General features: G+C 40.7%; 1 protein-coding gene across 4 annotated transcripts in view; it reads right to left on the bottom strand.

The window, feature by feature from the left end:
- LOC126199000 (multidrug resistance protein homolog 49-like) overlaps window positions 1–18,495 on the bottom strand; it is a 368,814-nt gene that overhangs the window by 112,383 nt on the left and 237,936 nt on the right. For all 4 annotated transcript variants that reach the window (XM_049935679.1, XM_049935676.1, XM_049935680.1 and 1 more), the window contains exon 13: window positions 4,358–4,709. In XM_049935679.1, the coding sequence (XP_049791636.1) occupies window positions 4,358–4,709 (352 nt within the window). The remainder of the gene's footprint in view (window positions 1–4,357; window positions 4,710–18,495) is intronic.

Raw genomic sequence — 18,495 nt, 5'->3', positions numbered from 1 at the left:
GTTTATGGTTTTATACACCGACGTAGAATTTCCCAGCACTTTAAGACAACGAAACTCAGGGGGGGAAAAAACATGTTTTGGAAAGATCTTTGATGTGCAGCAACATGTATGCTGCATATTTTTGTGTTACAAAGGTATAAATTCGAATTCCAAGAAACACCACATGTTACTTTCCAAAGCATAGAAATTGAGATTGTGATGCAGGTTTCTAAGCCACTCCTAGCTCATGTCATGTGATTTCGCCAGCTGATGACAGCATAGAACACGTGATATAGTCAGCCAACAGCAATATCACTCTTAAGTAGCGCAAACACACAATCAAGAAAAGTTAATGGTTTAAATTAATATACATAGTGTTGCTATAAGAAAAACGAAGCTTTCACATATTGGTCCTGAAGATGAATAAGTTTCAGGAGAAGCTAAGGTTCTACATATAATGTTTTTTTTTTTTTTTTTTTTTTTTTTTTTTTTTTTTTTTTTTTTTTTTTTTTTTTTTTGCGCTTTAAGTTACATCACACAAATGTGCCAGTAAAATTTTCAATAATGATGTAAATGTCTGATCTGGGCTTGAAATTCTTCTAGGTGGTCGTCCTTAAAGAGTTGATTTTTAAATGAGAGTCAAACGCTCTGTGATTTAAGAAATTCATCATACATTCTTGCACATAGTTCATCTTGCATAAAAGGAAATTTACTTTGAAAGTAACACTTTTCAAACCACCATTCACAATATTTTCACATGACCTGTTAGAAAGTGGTTCACTTCATCTGTTGCCAGAGAGCACCAGATAACAGGCGTCACTGCGCTTGCACAGCTACGATGACGCAGGAAGCCCTCATGTTCGTAGGTGTAAAACATTAAAATATCTTGCATTATGTCATAAAAGAAACAAGGCATCAGAGAATACTTCAAGAGTATCGGAATTTCATGAACCATACTAAAATGCATGATTCGGCTTAAAGTGCACATTCATATGTCCAGATTTGGATGTAAATTTTCTTGGACTACCAGCAGGCTACTGTATTATCTCATGTTTGGTTGTTTATTATGGCATAATGCCATCGAGCTAGAAGATGGAAAATGTGCACTTGAAATGCAGCGAACAGTTGAAACTAGCCAACTGTGTGACATTAAACACCTCATTTTAAATAAATTGACTGCCTCGGCGCAAAAGATTAATATAAGCCAAATCTCTTTAGCAAACCGACAAAAATAACTTCATTGTTCTGCAAGGCGATTAATGCTTGGCTGTCAGAAAGGCGGAAATAAAACCTGAAACTAATAACATATTTTAGACTTCCGTAATTATGCGAAGGTATTTTAATTCATTTGATACCTCCTGGCCACAGAAATCCGTTTTGTTTTCATTTAATGTGAGAGCAATAAACGAAGAGGAAACAGCAAAATCACTAAACATAAGCACGGGTCATGTGGAGACTCCCCACTACAACTCAGACTGCTCTGTGGATCAGCCCTGGATCTCTGATGTTTATGAACTGGGGCAATATTAGTGGCACTCAGCCACACGTCTGTAGCCAGAAGCGGGAGAAAGTACTACTCATATGCCACTGAATTGTGCATGCACAAAAGCCCGCCCACAACTGCTCAAACGAATCTAATGTAAACAGCTGTCATGTCACGCTCATAGGAGGCAATTTCTTGTTAGGAAGCATTGCATAGTCTTCCCAAAGCCTTTTACACACTTCGCTGTTGCCAAACGCTTGTATGGGCACTGTGTTTTATTGTTGTACATGGCATATTTCCTTTGTGACTTAAGTTTTCTTTTCGTTTTTTTTTCTTTTGTTCACGTTTTGTTGCTGCAGTATTATTCTGCAGAAGCAGGACACAGTAGTATCCTTTGTTAGAGTATTGGTTCTTACCAGTCAAAGTCATAAAAATTTAACTGAAAACTAAAACAATGAAAAATTCCCAGAATTCTAAATAATTCCTGGGTTTTTCCTGGTTTTCTCCCGGATGAAAAAATTCCCGGGTTTTTCCCAGATCTCCCAGTTGTCCCGGGTCGTATACACCCTGTCAAAGGAATGACATAAACACAGAGTGAGGTACCATTAAATAAGTTGTTCTACATTTCGATGCTTGGCCTACTTCTATTGTTGCCTATATAAATGATTTACCAGAGACACTGAAGGACCCTTCAAAAACTGTAACATTTGCTAATGACACAAGTATACTGATAAACACCTCCAACACTCCATGCCAGGGACAGCCTGGAGAATATTGCAATGGAATGGGTTACAAGTAGTTAAAAGCAGCTGCTTAAATTGTAATCATACAAAGACTCATGTTATGCAGTTCCAAACAAATATCAAATAATTTTTGAGCACCAAAATGGGCACACACTAGATGAAACCTCATGTGTGAAGGTCTTAAGCATCCAGATGGATAATAAACTGAGGAGGTGCCAATATATGCTTACATTAACCAAACTGTTCATGTCTGCCTGCTTTGCACTTATAAATCTCTCTCTTATCAATGTGAGATAAGCAGCAGCTATTAAATATAAATGATGAAGTAGTAGCTTTTTTTCTATGTTATGGCTTTTCTGCTAATACAACCATTCTACAAGTAATGCAATGCTTTTTTTCTGAAAGTAGGTTCATGCTGGTTTTATTCAGGACTCCAATACATCATATTATTCCCCACTCTTTTGGCTACAAGAACCTATTTTTCAACATTGTCTCCCTTACTGGGAGTGCCTGTATGCCCAAGTGGTATCACTCGACTGGTTAACATTGGAGCCAATGTCTTGCTGCATCAGTAACCTTCTCATCATCCCATGAAGTGCATCCTTCATTGGGCCGAACAGATGGATGTCGGAAGGTGCAAGAAATGGGCTTTAGGGAGGATGAGGACTAAAAGTCTAATGAAATTCTGTGAGCTCTTCTCAGGTGCACTACCAACAAAGACATCCAGTTGTGCAGCAAGGCATTTGATTTTTATCTGTCAATCACCTTGAATGAGAGTGTCCGCACTTTCCAACATTGCAGGAGTCACAGTTATTTGTGACCGACTGGCATGCTGCAGGAGACTGGACAGGTTTGTGGGATCTCGTTTTGGTATGATAGATGTCTCACCCAATAACTCACCATGCTTCTGTTCACTGCCAGGTCTCCGTAGACATTCTGCAAGTGCCTATGAATATCTGCATTGCTTTGATTTTCTGCCAAAAGAAAGACAATGACAGCTCTCTGCTTGCAACGCACCTCCATTACAAAACCATTTTGGAGACTGCATATAGTGTTGCCTTGCAATGCATCTCCATTACAGACACCATATTGGAGGCTGCATGTAGATATAGTGCTGCCAAGTACTGGAAATTCATGAAACTATAGGGGCTGAAGTGAGAATATTCCACAATGGCCCACAACAAATTTCGCATTTCTTCAAATGAAACTGACTGAGAAAAAAACTGTGTTGCATTACTTATTGAGGGTCTCACAGGCCTGGAAACAGAATATAATACCAGCTGGATTTTTTTTTTTCAGTCTACTTTTAATCTAGCTCTCAGTGATATGAAGATTCACTTGGAACTATACAAGGTTCATATTCTACATTAAACTGTATGTTCCCTTTCCCCATTAGGATTACTGGGGAAGGTTAGAGACACATAAGCCACTATTATTATTGTTATTAACAGTAGAGGGACAGTCTGCTGGAAATATAATATACAGGTTAAGTTTCTAAGAGTTCCTTCTCTGGTGTTAACACTTAAACTGATTTGTTTCACATATCTGTAAGTTCTCCTTCTTGATGGGATCTGTGAGACACAATAAATGAATGAATGAATGAATAAGTGACTTTATGCCTCCTTATCTAGGGTTAAGAAGAGAATTCTATTTCATGGTGGAAAAGTTTACAAGCTTACATCAGACATCAAGCCAGATATTACAAATCTGTCCATGTTTCCATGTATAGCATGATAACCTGCATTCTAGGATTGAAAATTCTCAAAAGCTATGTGATGAGTAGTGATGTGCTTTGTAAACAGGATTCTGTTGTTACAAAAGTAGATAATTGTTTTCTATTGTGCATGCCATTGTGGCCAACTAGATGTTAAGTTATCAGTATGAGACAAAAAACAATTTTTTAATGTATGTGAAGAAGCAGCATTTTATTCAGAAAAACAGCTTTTCGATACTTCTGCTGTGCCCTATTTAGCCTACAAGCCAAAGAGGTTTTGCAATTTAACAATGATCAGTTATTAATGCAGGTTCCAACAGATGGTTCTCTTTGTTGACAAGTTATTTGTTCCACATCCCTAAAAGTTGCCTTTTTGATGGGACCTACAAAATGCAATGATGAATGAATTTTCAGCAACAGTTACTCCTAAAAGTATACCTGTGTGAGAAGACTTGTCTGATGCATGCACAAGTTCAAAGTATCGGCCACGCATTTCCATAAGCTCAACATGTGTGCCCTGCTCAACAACTCTGCCAGCATCTAGGCAGATTATTCTGTCAGCTGCACGCACGGTAGAGAGCCTGTGAGCCACAACCACTGTAGTGCGTCCATGGCTGGCATGGTCCAATGCTGCCTGAACTTTTGCTTCACTTGCTAGGTCGAGAGCTGATGTTGCCTCATCAAGAAGTAATACATGTGGATTTCTTACAAGCGCTCGGGCAATTGCAATTCGTTGCTTTTGACCTCCAGACAGTTGTGTGCCACGATCACCAACCATAGTGTCATAACCCTGTTGAAAGAATTTAAAGGACACATAAGTTAACAGTTGCATTTTGAATCTTGTTGTGTTGAATTATTAAAACTGTTATCATGAGGCATAGCTCTTGCTGGTAATAAAGCTATACATGAGGTTCTGTATAATCTAGCTCTCTGCTCAGTATAAGCGTGAAATATGTTTCAAGCACTGAGGACTGTTGGGTCCTAACCATTTCATTTCATACAGTACAGTACAGTATAATACAAGCATTTCAGAGTTTATGAAATTTACAGTTCCAACTAGGACACAAATTTCAAACATGCACGGAATAAGATAGACTGTAAAGCATGATTTGGTCTACTTTCTTGATAAGATATTGGTTAAAGAATGCAAATAAAGCTGACATCTCTCACCTGTAATACAAAAACAACAGAATTTCTGATGGTCTTAAAACAACAGAAAGGGGTCATTTTGACCCCACATAAAATATTTAATATTTGAGTCAAGGAAGTACTTTATTTTTAGTGCATATTAATCCACACCTTTTATCAAGTTATAATAACAATGATTCAACATGATAGCTACTATTACTTGCTGCAACAAAAAATTATTTTATCGACTTGTCCTTGGTCATGCTAAAAAGTTTCCTAAAAATTAGACTTTCTTAGATTGGCTATTTGTAGAATTTTTTGATACATTTAGTGCATATGGTCTATATTATACTGGTATGTGTTCTACAAATAGCTTTGTCGCACTTTTTACTTAAGTCATTGGAATCTACTACATGCACTTAGCACAGGTAATTTCTGTTTTATGTGCACATTTTCTGCCTATGGCTTTGTGACACTTTACACACTTTCACTGGTCTTATTGCCTTTGCAGAGGCTGTTTTGGCACTTTTTCCACTTTCTAGATGACTGTGGTCCCCTATAATCTTCATTTTCCCTGTTCTTCAACCTGCTCTTCTGTTCTCCTGAGTTCACTCACCACCTTAAGTATGATCTTCTTCCATTCCGTTTTCTTGCTCTTTACTACTTTGTAGATAGCAGACTTGATTATTGCCACCTTGTCCAAGATGTCACAGAGGGCATTCTTCGGCCATCTCCTACATGCAACCTTTGGGATATATTTACAGGTCATTTGATCAACCACATCCACGTCACCTTCGTTAGATTTTAGAATGAAATGGTTTCAGGTTTCTTCTTTCATTATTTGCTTATTGCTGTTTCAGCATGCAGTGTGTCAGAAGAATGGTATTTAATTCTTCTTTTCTTGGGTGCAACCTGCCACCATCAGTCTGGTGCAGGATTGGGGGGGGGGATGTAGTATTTCATCAACTGGTTTCTATTTCTCATCAAGGATTTCACAATGTATTTTGTTCAAGTAACAAGTAATGAAGTTTTATTTTCTTTGAGTTTCTTAGGAAGTTGGAGAGACATGAAGGAGTAGTCTGTCATCCCATTTCTTCCTGGATGTAGATTTGGCTGTTTGAGATGCACATCGACATGCTGTCGAAGTGGTTTCACCTCTCTATAGAGTTCTTATTTTCTGAGGTATAGGAAACCATTACACATATACTTTGTCACTATATCAGCAGCATTCTAGAATCTAAGACCATATTTGTCAGGTTTCTTGGGCATGAATTCAGTGAACTTGCATCTTGTTTTCCTTGTTATTACTGGGTGGCACACGATAAGTCACCTGATTTGTTTCATGAATAACCACGTTTGTTGTTGACAAGATTTGTAATTTATTGATGTAGAAGTAAAGAATACAGCTTGGAAATACAACCTAATGGATCACATGTTCAATATGACTGTCGTTTTGTTTTACAACTTCTTCACGTCGCATAAATGCATTTGTGATGACTCTCCATCACAAATCTTCTGGAATGGCGCAGCATAACTCCACAATGATGGCCTTAAGTTGCACTGCATTTTCAGGTTTTCTGTGGTATATCTTCTCTTTAAGGAACCCCTGAAGGAAGAAGTCACATGCATTTATGTCTGGGCTGTAGGGGGGCTACATTCCTCCTCTTGTGTAATGTTCTGGAAATCTGTTTGACGATACCCTAAGGCCAAGTCTTTGGTGTAGTAAATCAAGCACAACATTGGCAGTATGGGGGTGTTCTCCATCCAGCCTGAACCATTTTATCTGCAATAGAAGACACGAGGCCATGAGTTGAGGAAAGAACTGGTTTTGCAGCATGTATAAATAGTGTTCACCAGTTACTGTAGCATTGAAGAAGAACGGACCAATGATTCCATGGCTTGACATCATGACCCACATGCACACTTTCTCCCTGTAGGTGTCTTTCATGTGGATTATTTGCGGAGCTTCACGTGCCCAGAATCAAATGTTCTGTTTGTTCACAATATGATTCACATAAAAATAAGCTTCATCAGAAAACCATGTGTTGTGTAGCACTGCCTCTTGGTCTTGCTTGATTGCCCACCTTGCAAACTGTAGCCTCCACTCCTTATCTCTCACAGTAAGCTTCTGTGCCACAGTCATCTTGTATGGATACAAGCAAAGGTCAGATTGAATAATTCTTTGTATGGATTGGCTTGAAATTACCAACTCGGCACTGGCTCTTCTTGTTGATTTACTCGGACTATGAGTCAAAACCACTTGATCAGCTTCAATGTTTTGTGGCGAACATATGGTACATGCATGTGGCCACTGACACTCCAAAACAGATCCAGTGCCTTCAAATTTTTGATGTAATCTGCATATTTTCTGTGGGCTGGGAGCCCACCCTGTGCTGAAATGAGCACGAAACTTTCTCTGTGTCAACATAACGCTGTTCGTCGTCATGAACAGTAACACAATCTTTGTCTTTTGTGTGACGGTCAACCGCACTTTATCCGACATTGCGGCAAACTGAAATGGCGGACTCACAACAGAAGCAATGCACTTGCAATGACACCTGGTGAAATTTCCATGAACTGCACAAAGTTGAGTGCACAATTTGAAAGCTATTACCCCAATAGTATACTTGTAGGATCAAAATTCAATCAGGTGACTTATCATGCACCACCCTGTAGTTGCTCACCTATTGTTATATTTTTTCTGATGTGGTAAGAACAAATACTCTTTTCCATGAACTTTTCCTTATTTTCAGATACAAGAGCAAATTTGTTGGGTGGCAGGTGTTCAGCCTCCACAGACATGGCCTTTGTACCACTGACACCTGGGCATATGTGCTGGCTATCAACATTTTCACTTCCTACAGTAACGTGGTAAAATCATTGTTTTTCAATACTTTGTGAGGATTTGATTCTGTATATTTCTCCATGAGTGTAGCACCTCTTCATCAAAAATAATTCAGAAAGCACTGATGACAGAGTTGTCTACTTGTTGGGAAATGCAAGTGCTCTCTCCTTTAGAATGTTTAAAACTAACCTTCTTCCAGAAGATGAAAAATCACTTTCTCCCACTTGGTTCCACCACTAGTAACCAACTTTGTACAGAAGTTCAAATGCTATAATGGATGAGGTGAGGATTGACATAGATCAGCATATGAATATACCTCCACTAGACTTTCTTCATTCACAATGTCTTCATCTTCATATTAACTTTTCTTTGATACAAAATCCTCATCTTCATCAGTGTAGTCAGTTTCTGATTCAACATCAGAATTTTCTACAAGACATAACATTTCTTCATCAGAAAGTCCACACTGAAAAAACAAGTTCAAAAATATCTTTCATGGACAAAGACTATTACGTGAATAACATGATATAAACTGTGGCAGAATGCAATGTACATTTGACAAGACATAATGAGGAGAAACAACTTTGCATGATTGCTGATTGTTGCTGCTTCATTGATGGACTGTCTACACCTATTCAGAAGAGAAATTACATTAGTGTCAAATTGATCCCTTCTGTCATTCTAGACGTATTGAATGAAAAGTCCAAGAAAATATAAATTTTCATAAATCCTAATACATCATTGTAAAGAAGAGAAAAAATTAGGAAAAGTCATTTGATTTCATAAATGAAGTAAAAAAATTGGGTACGAAGTTGAAGAAAACAGTATGATGTGGGTCATTTTGACCCAGTCTGACAATGTAGTCTTAAGATTTATTTCCGTCAATGGGAGTAGCCTCATTACTTTTGTTCATTAATATCTGCATCTAAAACTTGTCAAAAAAGTATCAAGATTATATCTCCACTACAAGTATGCATTCTGAACTATGGTAAACAGTTGTATTCCATTAAGTATGTGACGCAAAAGAGTTGTCGTACTTCACAAAAATACTACACTCTTGCTTGATACAAATTGTTTTTTTTTTATGTTATCCCTTTTATGTTTTTAATATATTTGTTCAGAATATCAAAGATTAAGTCTTTTACATGAATCATGCCAAGAAAGTGGCTTTATTTATTCAATCAATCTGACACATAGGTTATTTATTAAATCACCCCTTTAACACAACTGCAGAATCAAATTAATTGCTTTGGTGATTTAGCAAAGAATGTGTTATCATAATTTTTTCTGGAGTTAAATCTTCTTGTTTTGCCTTTATCTCACACCTACACAGAATCAACATGGTTATTATAGCATATAGAACTGTTAATGATACAGGGTGTCCGGAAGCCCTTCCTGTTGCCATTCCTTCAAACCCCACACTTTCTCTCTTGCCAGGATGGCATTTGAGTACCCCGAAAGTCTGCATGTAGTGTTTACCATGTAAAAGTATGCAAGCATTTTCAAATTGTTTGCAGATCATGTAACTGAGGAGGAGTGTCGGCACCAGCCCAGTATTCACCTAGTCAGATGTGGAAAACATGCTAAAAACCACATCCACATTGAGAGGCACAGTGGCCCTCATCATTAATCCACTGGCCATATTCGATCCAGGGCCGGCACACCTCCCCGTATCTCAGAAGCAGCATGCTAACACGTTTAGCTGGAACTGGAATAATGAAAATGAAACATTCTCAAAAGTATTAGTCTAAAAGAATGTATCTTCAACATTTAGAACAAACCTATTTGAACCATGCATGGAGGTGCAGTACCAAAATACCTACTATCAAGTAGAACAAAATGACTGCAGACAAATTGGCTCTTAATAGTTTTTCATTTATTTTCCTTTTATGATTTGTTTAGGACCCACCCACTATATTACAATCTGGCTGTTTTATTCTATAACATACTGTTGTTTAGCAGTGTTTTGTTCTGACAGACAATGAATGTTGGGTATAAAGTTCTGAGCTTTTCCACTCCAATGTTTCAGTTAGTACCGAAATTTTGATGTTTCATGTAACTTTTTTAATAGTTTTTAATTTTTTTTAAATCTTAAAATAATTTACTGTTCTAGTATATATCTCAGAGTTATTACTCCAGTATATGTCTCAGGGTTGTTACACAGATGTTCACATGAAGATGTGGCTTTTAGTGCCACATAACTTGTAGTGATCCAGTAATAAAGGACTGAATACAGCTGAAGTAGTTTATGAATACCCCAAGATGAATATCCAAGAGAAGAAACTGAGTTCTGCTATTATCAGTTTCTGTAGGGAATCATCCTTCCTTGCTGACAATAATGTGAAATTACTTTTACCAACACCTTGTCATTACTTTGATAACAATGTGATGCTGACTGTCATCATGTCAGCCACTACCAAATTGACTTTGGCACAAATTAGGGTCTTTACATAATGTTATTTTAAAAGCGAACATTAAAAAAAGAACGTAGTGTGACACCAATGGAGCAAATAGAGATTTTATATTGCAAAGCAAAAACCTGAGTGTCTGCCAGAAAATTAAAAAATGTATGTTCCTATTTTGAATATAATTACTTTTACCAACACCTTGTTATTACTCTGATAACAATGTGATGCTGAATGTCACCATGTCAGCCACTACCAATGGCATCATTTGTGTGTTTCATGGAGTGTCATGGGGCCAGCACAAAGCTCTCCAGGCTTATTTCAGCTTTTCAGACTTTGTAGCTGCTACTTACCATTCAAGTAACTCCTCATTTGCAGTAATTGCAGCAGAACAAAGTAGATTATCCTATGGTACAACATGCAGTTGAATGTAACATGCCTGATTTCAAAGACTGCTTTAATACCCAATCCATCTGGATCCTTCCCTCCATTCTAACTTTTCTGAGAGTGATACCATCCCAGAAGACCAACATAACCTCCAATCACTGCTTAAAGCCTTAGAACCTCCCCAGGACCTCACCACTGACTCTGTTTCCCTCCCCATCCCCTTGACACCCACGCATCCACTTTCTACATCTTATCCAACATCCACAAACCCAACAATTCTGGACACCCCATTGTAGCTGGTTGTTGTGTTACCACTGAAAGAATTTCAGCCCTCATTGCCCAACAGCCCCAACCAACTGCCCAAAATCTAGCCTCCCACATCGAAGACACCAACAATTTCTTTCACCAACTCTCCACTACCCCAGCCCTTTACCTCCTGGATCCCTGTTTGTCACTGTTGTTGCCCCTTCCCCATAGACCAACATTCTGCATGCCCACAGTCTTGCTGCTATTGAACACTACCTCTCCCAATGACCTTCAGACTCCAAACCCTCTACCTCATTCTCGTACATCTTACCAACTTTATTCTAACATACAACTACTTTTCCTTTGAAGGAGGGGGTACAAACAAATCAGCAGCACAGCCATGGGCAACCCCATGCCAGCCTCCTATGCCAGCCTGTTTATGGGCCGTGTACAGGAAACCTTCCTAGACTCCTGAAACTCCAAACTCCTGGTCTGGTTCAGATTCACTGACAATATCTTCATGATCTGGACTCAGGGCCAAGACACTCTTTCATCATTCCATCACAACTTCAACACCTTCTCTCCTATCTGCTTCACCTGGTCCTCTTCAAACCAGCATGCCAACTTCCTGGGCACTGACCTCCTCTTATCTGATGGCTCCATCCACACCTCTGTCCACATTAAACCTACCAACCAACAACAGTGATGTGACAGAGATGGAATTATCACAACTCTCTGAAATTAATCCATACTTGCTGCCCATGTTGCCGATGGCACTGTAAACTGTGAGCGGCAGACAAATACTGGAAGGAAGCCATGTACTTGAAGTGATTGCTGTGTCATCTATTGGGATCCTGTGGCTGACCTGCCTGATAAGTATGCACCCTCTTGAGAATAGCAGTTCTTCTTCGTGCTCTGTGTGATCCACTTTTTATGTGAGCTGCCTTGTGATGACAGCTACTGCCTCAGACTCAGATTTCTCTGTACTTCTCGTTCATGACAACATGAACAGCATCAGTTGGATAGGCAATTAATAGAGCAACAGTGTCAGCATTTGGTTTTACTACAACAACAGCTGTTAGCCTTGTCTGTCAGATGTGACTCACCTTTGGCTGTCTCTGTTTCTTCCCTTTGTGGATGGTATTGACCAGTTGGACATGTATTTCCAGTGCCTCAACCATCATTTTGTGGCGTACCAGGTAACTGATACTGATTGGAAATGATCCTTTTTTCTGTCATGTCCACTCAACAAGTGTCAGCTTTCCTTTACATGTTGTCTCCTACAGTGAATCTCAATACTTAATCATTTCCAGATATTTGTAGTATGTTGTCAGACAACTGCAGAAGCCAGTCTTGGCTGTTGTATGTTAGGTTAGAATTATAATGATGACAGAAGTTGTTGGAATCATAAAAAGATTGGGTTACTGCATTTCATGGCCTTAGAAATCATCATGCTTTCACCTACTTGGCAGATGCTTGTTGATAATCATGTACTGATTCTGTGACTAGGGATTTGCTTGATCAATTTGCACCAGATAGGTAAAAGTGCACACAAGCTATGTGTTACACAGATCCTTCTCTGGATGCAATTCCTAAAATCATTATGGCGTTTGACCTCATGGGGGACTCATACTGTAAGGGAGTCTTGTTTTGCCATGTCAGCATGGACGGTCGAGCTGGCAGACCACACACCACAAGCATGCATCAGGGAAATCAGTGCATGCCCTGGCACTCTGAGTAAACAGCTTGTTCCCTGTAGTCTTTCTAAGTTGGACAGCAACACATCAAGTGTTTCCAGTCATAGTTCCTTTTCAGAGGTTGCATCTCATTCCCTGTCTGGCAAGCACATCAGGAGTGTTGTCTTCCCTCATGCCCTCAGTGGTTCTCTCAACATTTGCACTTGCACTGTTCACACAAATTGGCTATCTGTTTTGCCCATGGCATCTGCAGATGCATTTTGTCCATGTGCCACATAAAGCCCAAGCAGCAGTGCAGTGACATCAATGCCATGCACACAGCATCATCTTTTGCAGCTGATACCATTCACACCATTGACATTGTGCTTCATCCGGCTTCAGGGAAAACCATCAGGCCCCTACTCATGCTGCACATGAGTCACGCAGTACCTTCCCAGATGGATACCTCTTATACTCTGATCAACAGTTCTACCCAGTACTTGATTTGTAAAAAAAAAGAAAGATGATGGTTCAAACCCGCATCTGACCATCTTGATTTAGGTTTGCCACGATTTCCGTATATTGCTTCAGGTTAATGTCAGGATGCTTCCTCTGAAGGACATGGACAATTTTGTTCCCCATCCTTCCCTAATGCGACCTTGTGTTCTATCTCTAATGACTTCAAAGTCTACAGGACATTAAACACTAATCTCCTCCTTGTCTGGGGGACGGGGGTGGAGGTTCTGAAATTTAAACTCCTTAAAACATTATTTTAATGCTTTTCTGAGCACTTTAAAAGTGTGAATACAACAGTGTTGCTTAAACCACAGCAAAAGTTCTATCATAGCCCATCCTAAAATCTGTGGTTCTGATTTTTTCATCAGAGGCAATGTACCTGTTTCAGAGGAAGGTCACAGCCCATGGCAATCATGAAATTCTGGTACAGGGGTTTTTCTGATGAAGGTCTTATATAAAAACATGTCCTGTATACTTTCATTTTCAATTGGTTTCATCCAGCACAGCAGAAAACTTTTTTGGGTTAGATGCCTTAAAGCAATTTGTGTTTTCAATTTCTGAGATGGGTGTTCGGTCTGCATGGGTATTCGATTTCAAGGCATTGAAAATTTGATGACCTTCTTTTTGGAATTGTTCAATCCAGGTTTGAGTTGGGCAGCATATGTCAAGGCACACCTTCACTTGAAGCTAGGTTTGGCATCATGCTTCATGCTTCAATTCCTCATCTGCTCCCAGATGCGGTGAAGGTGAAACTGAACAGCTTGGTCACCCTCAATGTGACCACCACTGTTTCTTCCAGTCATAAGGCTTCTCCCCTCATTACTGTCAAAAAACTAGATGGCTCTCTCTGACTGCAATTATTTTAAGGCTGTGAAAGACCAGTTGATGTAGTTTTTTCCCAATTCTGTGACCAGTGGAACTGTTTTCTAGGCTCCTGAATGGGGACTGTAACACAAAGATTGATGTATTGGAGGCATTTTGACACCTGCTGTACATCCAGATTCCTGTGACCTGCTAGTGCTTAATACTCCCTTCACTTGTACCAGTATAACCAGCTTCCATTTGGAATCATTAGTGCCCCAGATGTTTTTCAGCACTTCTTGGAACAGCTGATTTAGGTGTTTCCTCATGTGGCAATTATTTGGATGACATCGTTGTGACAGGGGAATCTACAGCTGAGCACCTCCACAATTTTTGCTCCTTCTTTTCTTACTTGTTGGTCAAGGGCCTGAAATATAACCTCAATAAGTGCAAGTTTTCCAGTCCTCAGTGGAGTACCTTCGATTCCTCCTGTATAAGCAAAGCATCTGTCTGACCAGAGACCATATGTGAGCCATTGATAACACGTTCCACCGTTAAACTCTGAAAGAACTACAGTTCTTTCTGGGGAAGATTAGCTATTACAATCATTTTATCCCCCAGGCTGCCAAGCTCACCAACCCCCTGAATGCCCTGGGTAAGGAGGGGTCTCACTTCATGTGGTCACTTATGAGTGAGGTGACATTTTTAGTGCTAAAGTAGATTCTGCAATCAGCACTGTGCCTTGTCCTGTACAGGGCAGGAAACCTCCTTCTTGTCACTGCTGATACATCACAGCACGGAGTGAGTGCAGTGCTCTCCCACCAGACCTGGATGGCTCTGAATACACAATTGCTTTCATTTTCAAAACTCTCACCCAGGCTCACTCATCGCAACTACTTGCAGACCAAGAAGGAGAAATTAGCTATTGCCAATGCACTGAAGAAGTTCCATACCTGTCTCTACAATGTGAAGTTTCAGTTGATGATGAGCCACAAGCTATTACTCACCTTGTTTGGTCCTCAGTCCGGACTCGCAGACAAAACACCACAAAAGCTTTGATGCTCAGCTTTGTTTCTGTCCACATATAGGTACAACATTCTCTACAAACCTTTCAGTTGCTGTGAAAATGCCGATGCTCTATCTTGCCTGCCGGCTGGCTTGGATCCCAAGTTTGACATTCAGGCAGTCATTGTTTTTCAAGTAGACCTGACCCTTTAGGAGTTCTCCCTTGATGTACTAGTGGTTGTGGCTCAGATATGAGTGAAACCAACATACTATTCTATTGTCCAGTGGATTAAGCATGGTTGACCACAGAGATTGCTCAGGACACCCATGGTCCGCGATGACATGCTTCATCTCCTGCCCCACCTCTCCCTACATGATGGGGTACTCCTCTTCCAGATAGACCAATCTCCTCCTCCAGATAGAACAAAACTGGCCTCAGATAATTATTTCATCAGCTCTGCATTCCAAAGGTCCTTGACCTCCTACATTGGGGTGTTTTACTTATGAAGCAGCTGGCCCATAGATACCCCTATTGGCTGGCTATTGACAGGGATATTGAATCAACGGCTCAGTCCTGTACCTCATGAGCCTTCCAGCAGCCAGCTTCCCCCAATGCTTTTCTGCCCCAGCCCCAGCAGGCCCCTGGGAGCGTCTTTACATTGACTTTACCAGCCCTTTGTTGCAGCAACTGTGGCTTATTCTGGTTGACTCATTCTCCAAGTTTCCTTATATCCATGCAGTCCCCTATACAACATCAGCAAATGTCATTAAAGCCTTGTCTCACATCTTTGCTATTGAGGGTCTCCTGTCTATCATTGTCTTGAACAATGACAGCCAGTTTACTTCAGCATAGTTTGCCCATTTTTGTTAGCTCCAAGTGATCACACCTACTCACCAATTCATTTCACCTGCAATACAAAGGGAGGTGGAACAGATGGTGCAGACTTTTAAGGAGAAGACATCGGCCGTGGCACACTCTGTTTCCATGGATGGGGCCCTCACATTATTTACAGTCACCTATTAGGCCACAACCATCACTGGGAAGTGGCCTACTGAGTTGTTACATGGGTGGCTGATATGGACTCTTATTACACTGCTGTCTCCACGACGACCTTGGCCCTCCTGCCTCAGACTCGTCACCAGTTTCAGCTCAGCGCACCACTGTGGGTGCGATCATTCACTGGGTTTCTGATACAGTTCACAGCTCTCATGGTCACTGGATGTATGAGTTATCTGCTGGGGACCATGTGGCACCACCAAACCAGCTATGCCCCAGATCACTGCATCCCCAGCCCTGGATGCTTTACTGACTCACACTCTGCAGGGACAGTCACCAGCTCCACTTCATCCCAGCTAGGTCCTCACTGCCCTAGGTGTCATGGAGGGGACCCCAGCGGCCCCATCAGTCTCTGTTCCAGTTCCAGTAGAGGTGGATCCATCTCCAGTGGCTGCTCCGTACACAGCTGTGTCTGCTCCTGACATTCCTGGGATTGTCAACTTAGAGATGTTGATTGTCCCCAAATCAGCACCTATGATGGTTCTCCCAGCTCCCATGCAGAACACCGCCACACTGCACTGCTTCTGCCCCTGTCTGCCATTTTCAGGCGGGATGACTTCGACAGCAAAATGGGAACTTGCTCTTCAATATATCCTCTCTTCCCGTTACCCACCAGGCCTCAATCTCCGCTAATTTCAAGTTGCCGCCACTCATACCTCACCTGTCATTCAGCATCATCTTTGCCTCTTCACTTCCGCCTCGACTGACATCTCTGCCCAAACTCTTTGTCTTTAAATATGTCTGCTTGTGTCTGTATATGTGTGGATGGATATGTGTTTGTGTGCGAGTGTATACCTGTCCTTTTTTCCCCCTAAGGTAAGTCTTTCCGCTCCCGGGATTGGAATGACTCCTTACCCTCTCCCTTAAAACCCACATCCTTTCGTCTTTCCCTCTCCTACCCCTCTTTCCTGATGAGGCAACAGTTTGTTGCGAAAGCTTGAATTTTGTGTGTGTGTTTGTTTTTGTTTGTGTGTCTATCGACCTGCCAGCGCTTTCGTTCAGTAAGTCACATCATCTCTGTTTTTAGATATATTTTTCCCACGTGGAATGTTTCCCTCTATTATATTGATATCAGTAATTTGAACCCAACAATTACGTTTGTTATTGTCACTGTTGCATTTCGAAATCTTTTCTGTCGTCTTATTTTCTCTTTCTGTTTTTGCCAGTAGTTTCACTTTGTATTCACCTTCTCCTTTTTACCGTAATCTGCTATACAATTTTATCCCGCCTATATATACTTAATAATACGTAACCCACTTCCAAACCATAACCAAAAAAATTTTTGTTACCGCTTTCAACACTACCGCCACTATAAAATCCACCATTTCTAGTTCACAAACAGTTCCTTTCACCTTTTAAACAACCATTTCGGCTAGTTCTAATAACTTTCGCTTTATTTCCATTTCCGTTTTTCCCACATCACTGATAATTTTTATCCGCTTCACACAGGTTTTAACGTCATTATTTCTTCGTCAGACAATTGTTAGCCTCATTTTCATAATCTGCCACCACAAAACCACTCCTTTTAATATATTACACGCAGTTTTTTCGAAATTTTCCCGTATTTCTCCGTCCTTTAACGTGTTTTGGCGGCAACACAACCACCTAACCTTTGTGCACATCATTGTCTACCAACCCAAGTCCAACATAGCCCAGCTGTAGCCAACACCTTCTCACCTTTTTTCACACCAGATCTCCAGTTACTTTCCAGTCCACCTTTCTCTCTCCCCATATATTTTTATTTTCATTTTCATTTCAGCCTCATGTTACACTTTCCACCTTCTAATACCATGTCACCCTCACAATACCCCCACAACGACCCCATTAAGTTTTATTTACATTCACTCCACAAACATGCCTTCGCCCTAGCCAGATTACGCTCCCATATTCTATTTTCTCAGGCTTGTCTGACATTTGGCATTACCCCCAAAGGCCTCACACTTGAAGTTCCCATCTCTGGCTGCAACCCTTCTTTCCATCAGTCCCTATACCAGTTCCAAACTGAACAATCCATTGCCCTCACCCACCTAATCCTTCACCTACACATCAACTCAGCCAATGAACACACCCGTCAACTCCTATCCTTAATAAAAGTCCTTAATCTTTCCTCTCCCACATCCACACCGGCTGTTCAGAGCATCCTCCTACAGGCCAACCGTAAATTAGAACAGCATGCCACCCTCCACCTCAAAAAACTATCCAATCTCCTGGTTTCCCACCTCCGGAAAGGCAACTTGCTCACCCTTCACAACCTTTCCAGCAAACCTCAACCTCCTCTCATTGCACACCAACCCAGTCTCTCCCATCTACTCAATCTCCCACTTCCAGCTCCACTCCCTCCAAAACCTCAAAATTCCAATCAACACAACCTGGAACCACAACACCCTAATTCAGTAGTTAACCTTTCCTCCAAACATCTCTCCCAATCCGAAACCTCTGTCCTATCCAAAGGCCTCACCTTCAGCCCCACTCCCAGATTCAACCAAACAGCCCTCGTCAAAGATTTACTG

Source organism: Schistocerca nitens, chromosome 8 (genome assembly GCF_023898315.1).
Source record: "Schistocerca nitens isolate TAMUIC-IGC-003100 chromosome 8, iqSchNite1.1, whole genome shotgun sequence".
Classification (NCBI taxonomy): Eukaryota; Metazoa; Arthropoda; class Insecta; order Orthoptera; family Acrididae; genus Schistocerca; species Schistocerca nitens.
Note: the sequence above shows the minus strand (reverse complement) of the source record. Positions and strands in the feature narration are given on the sequence as shown.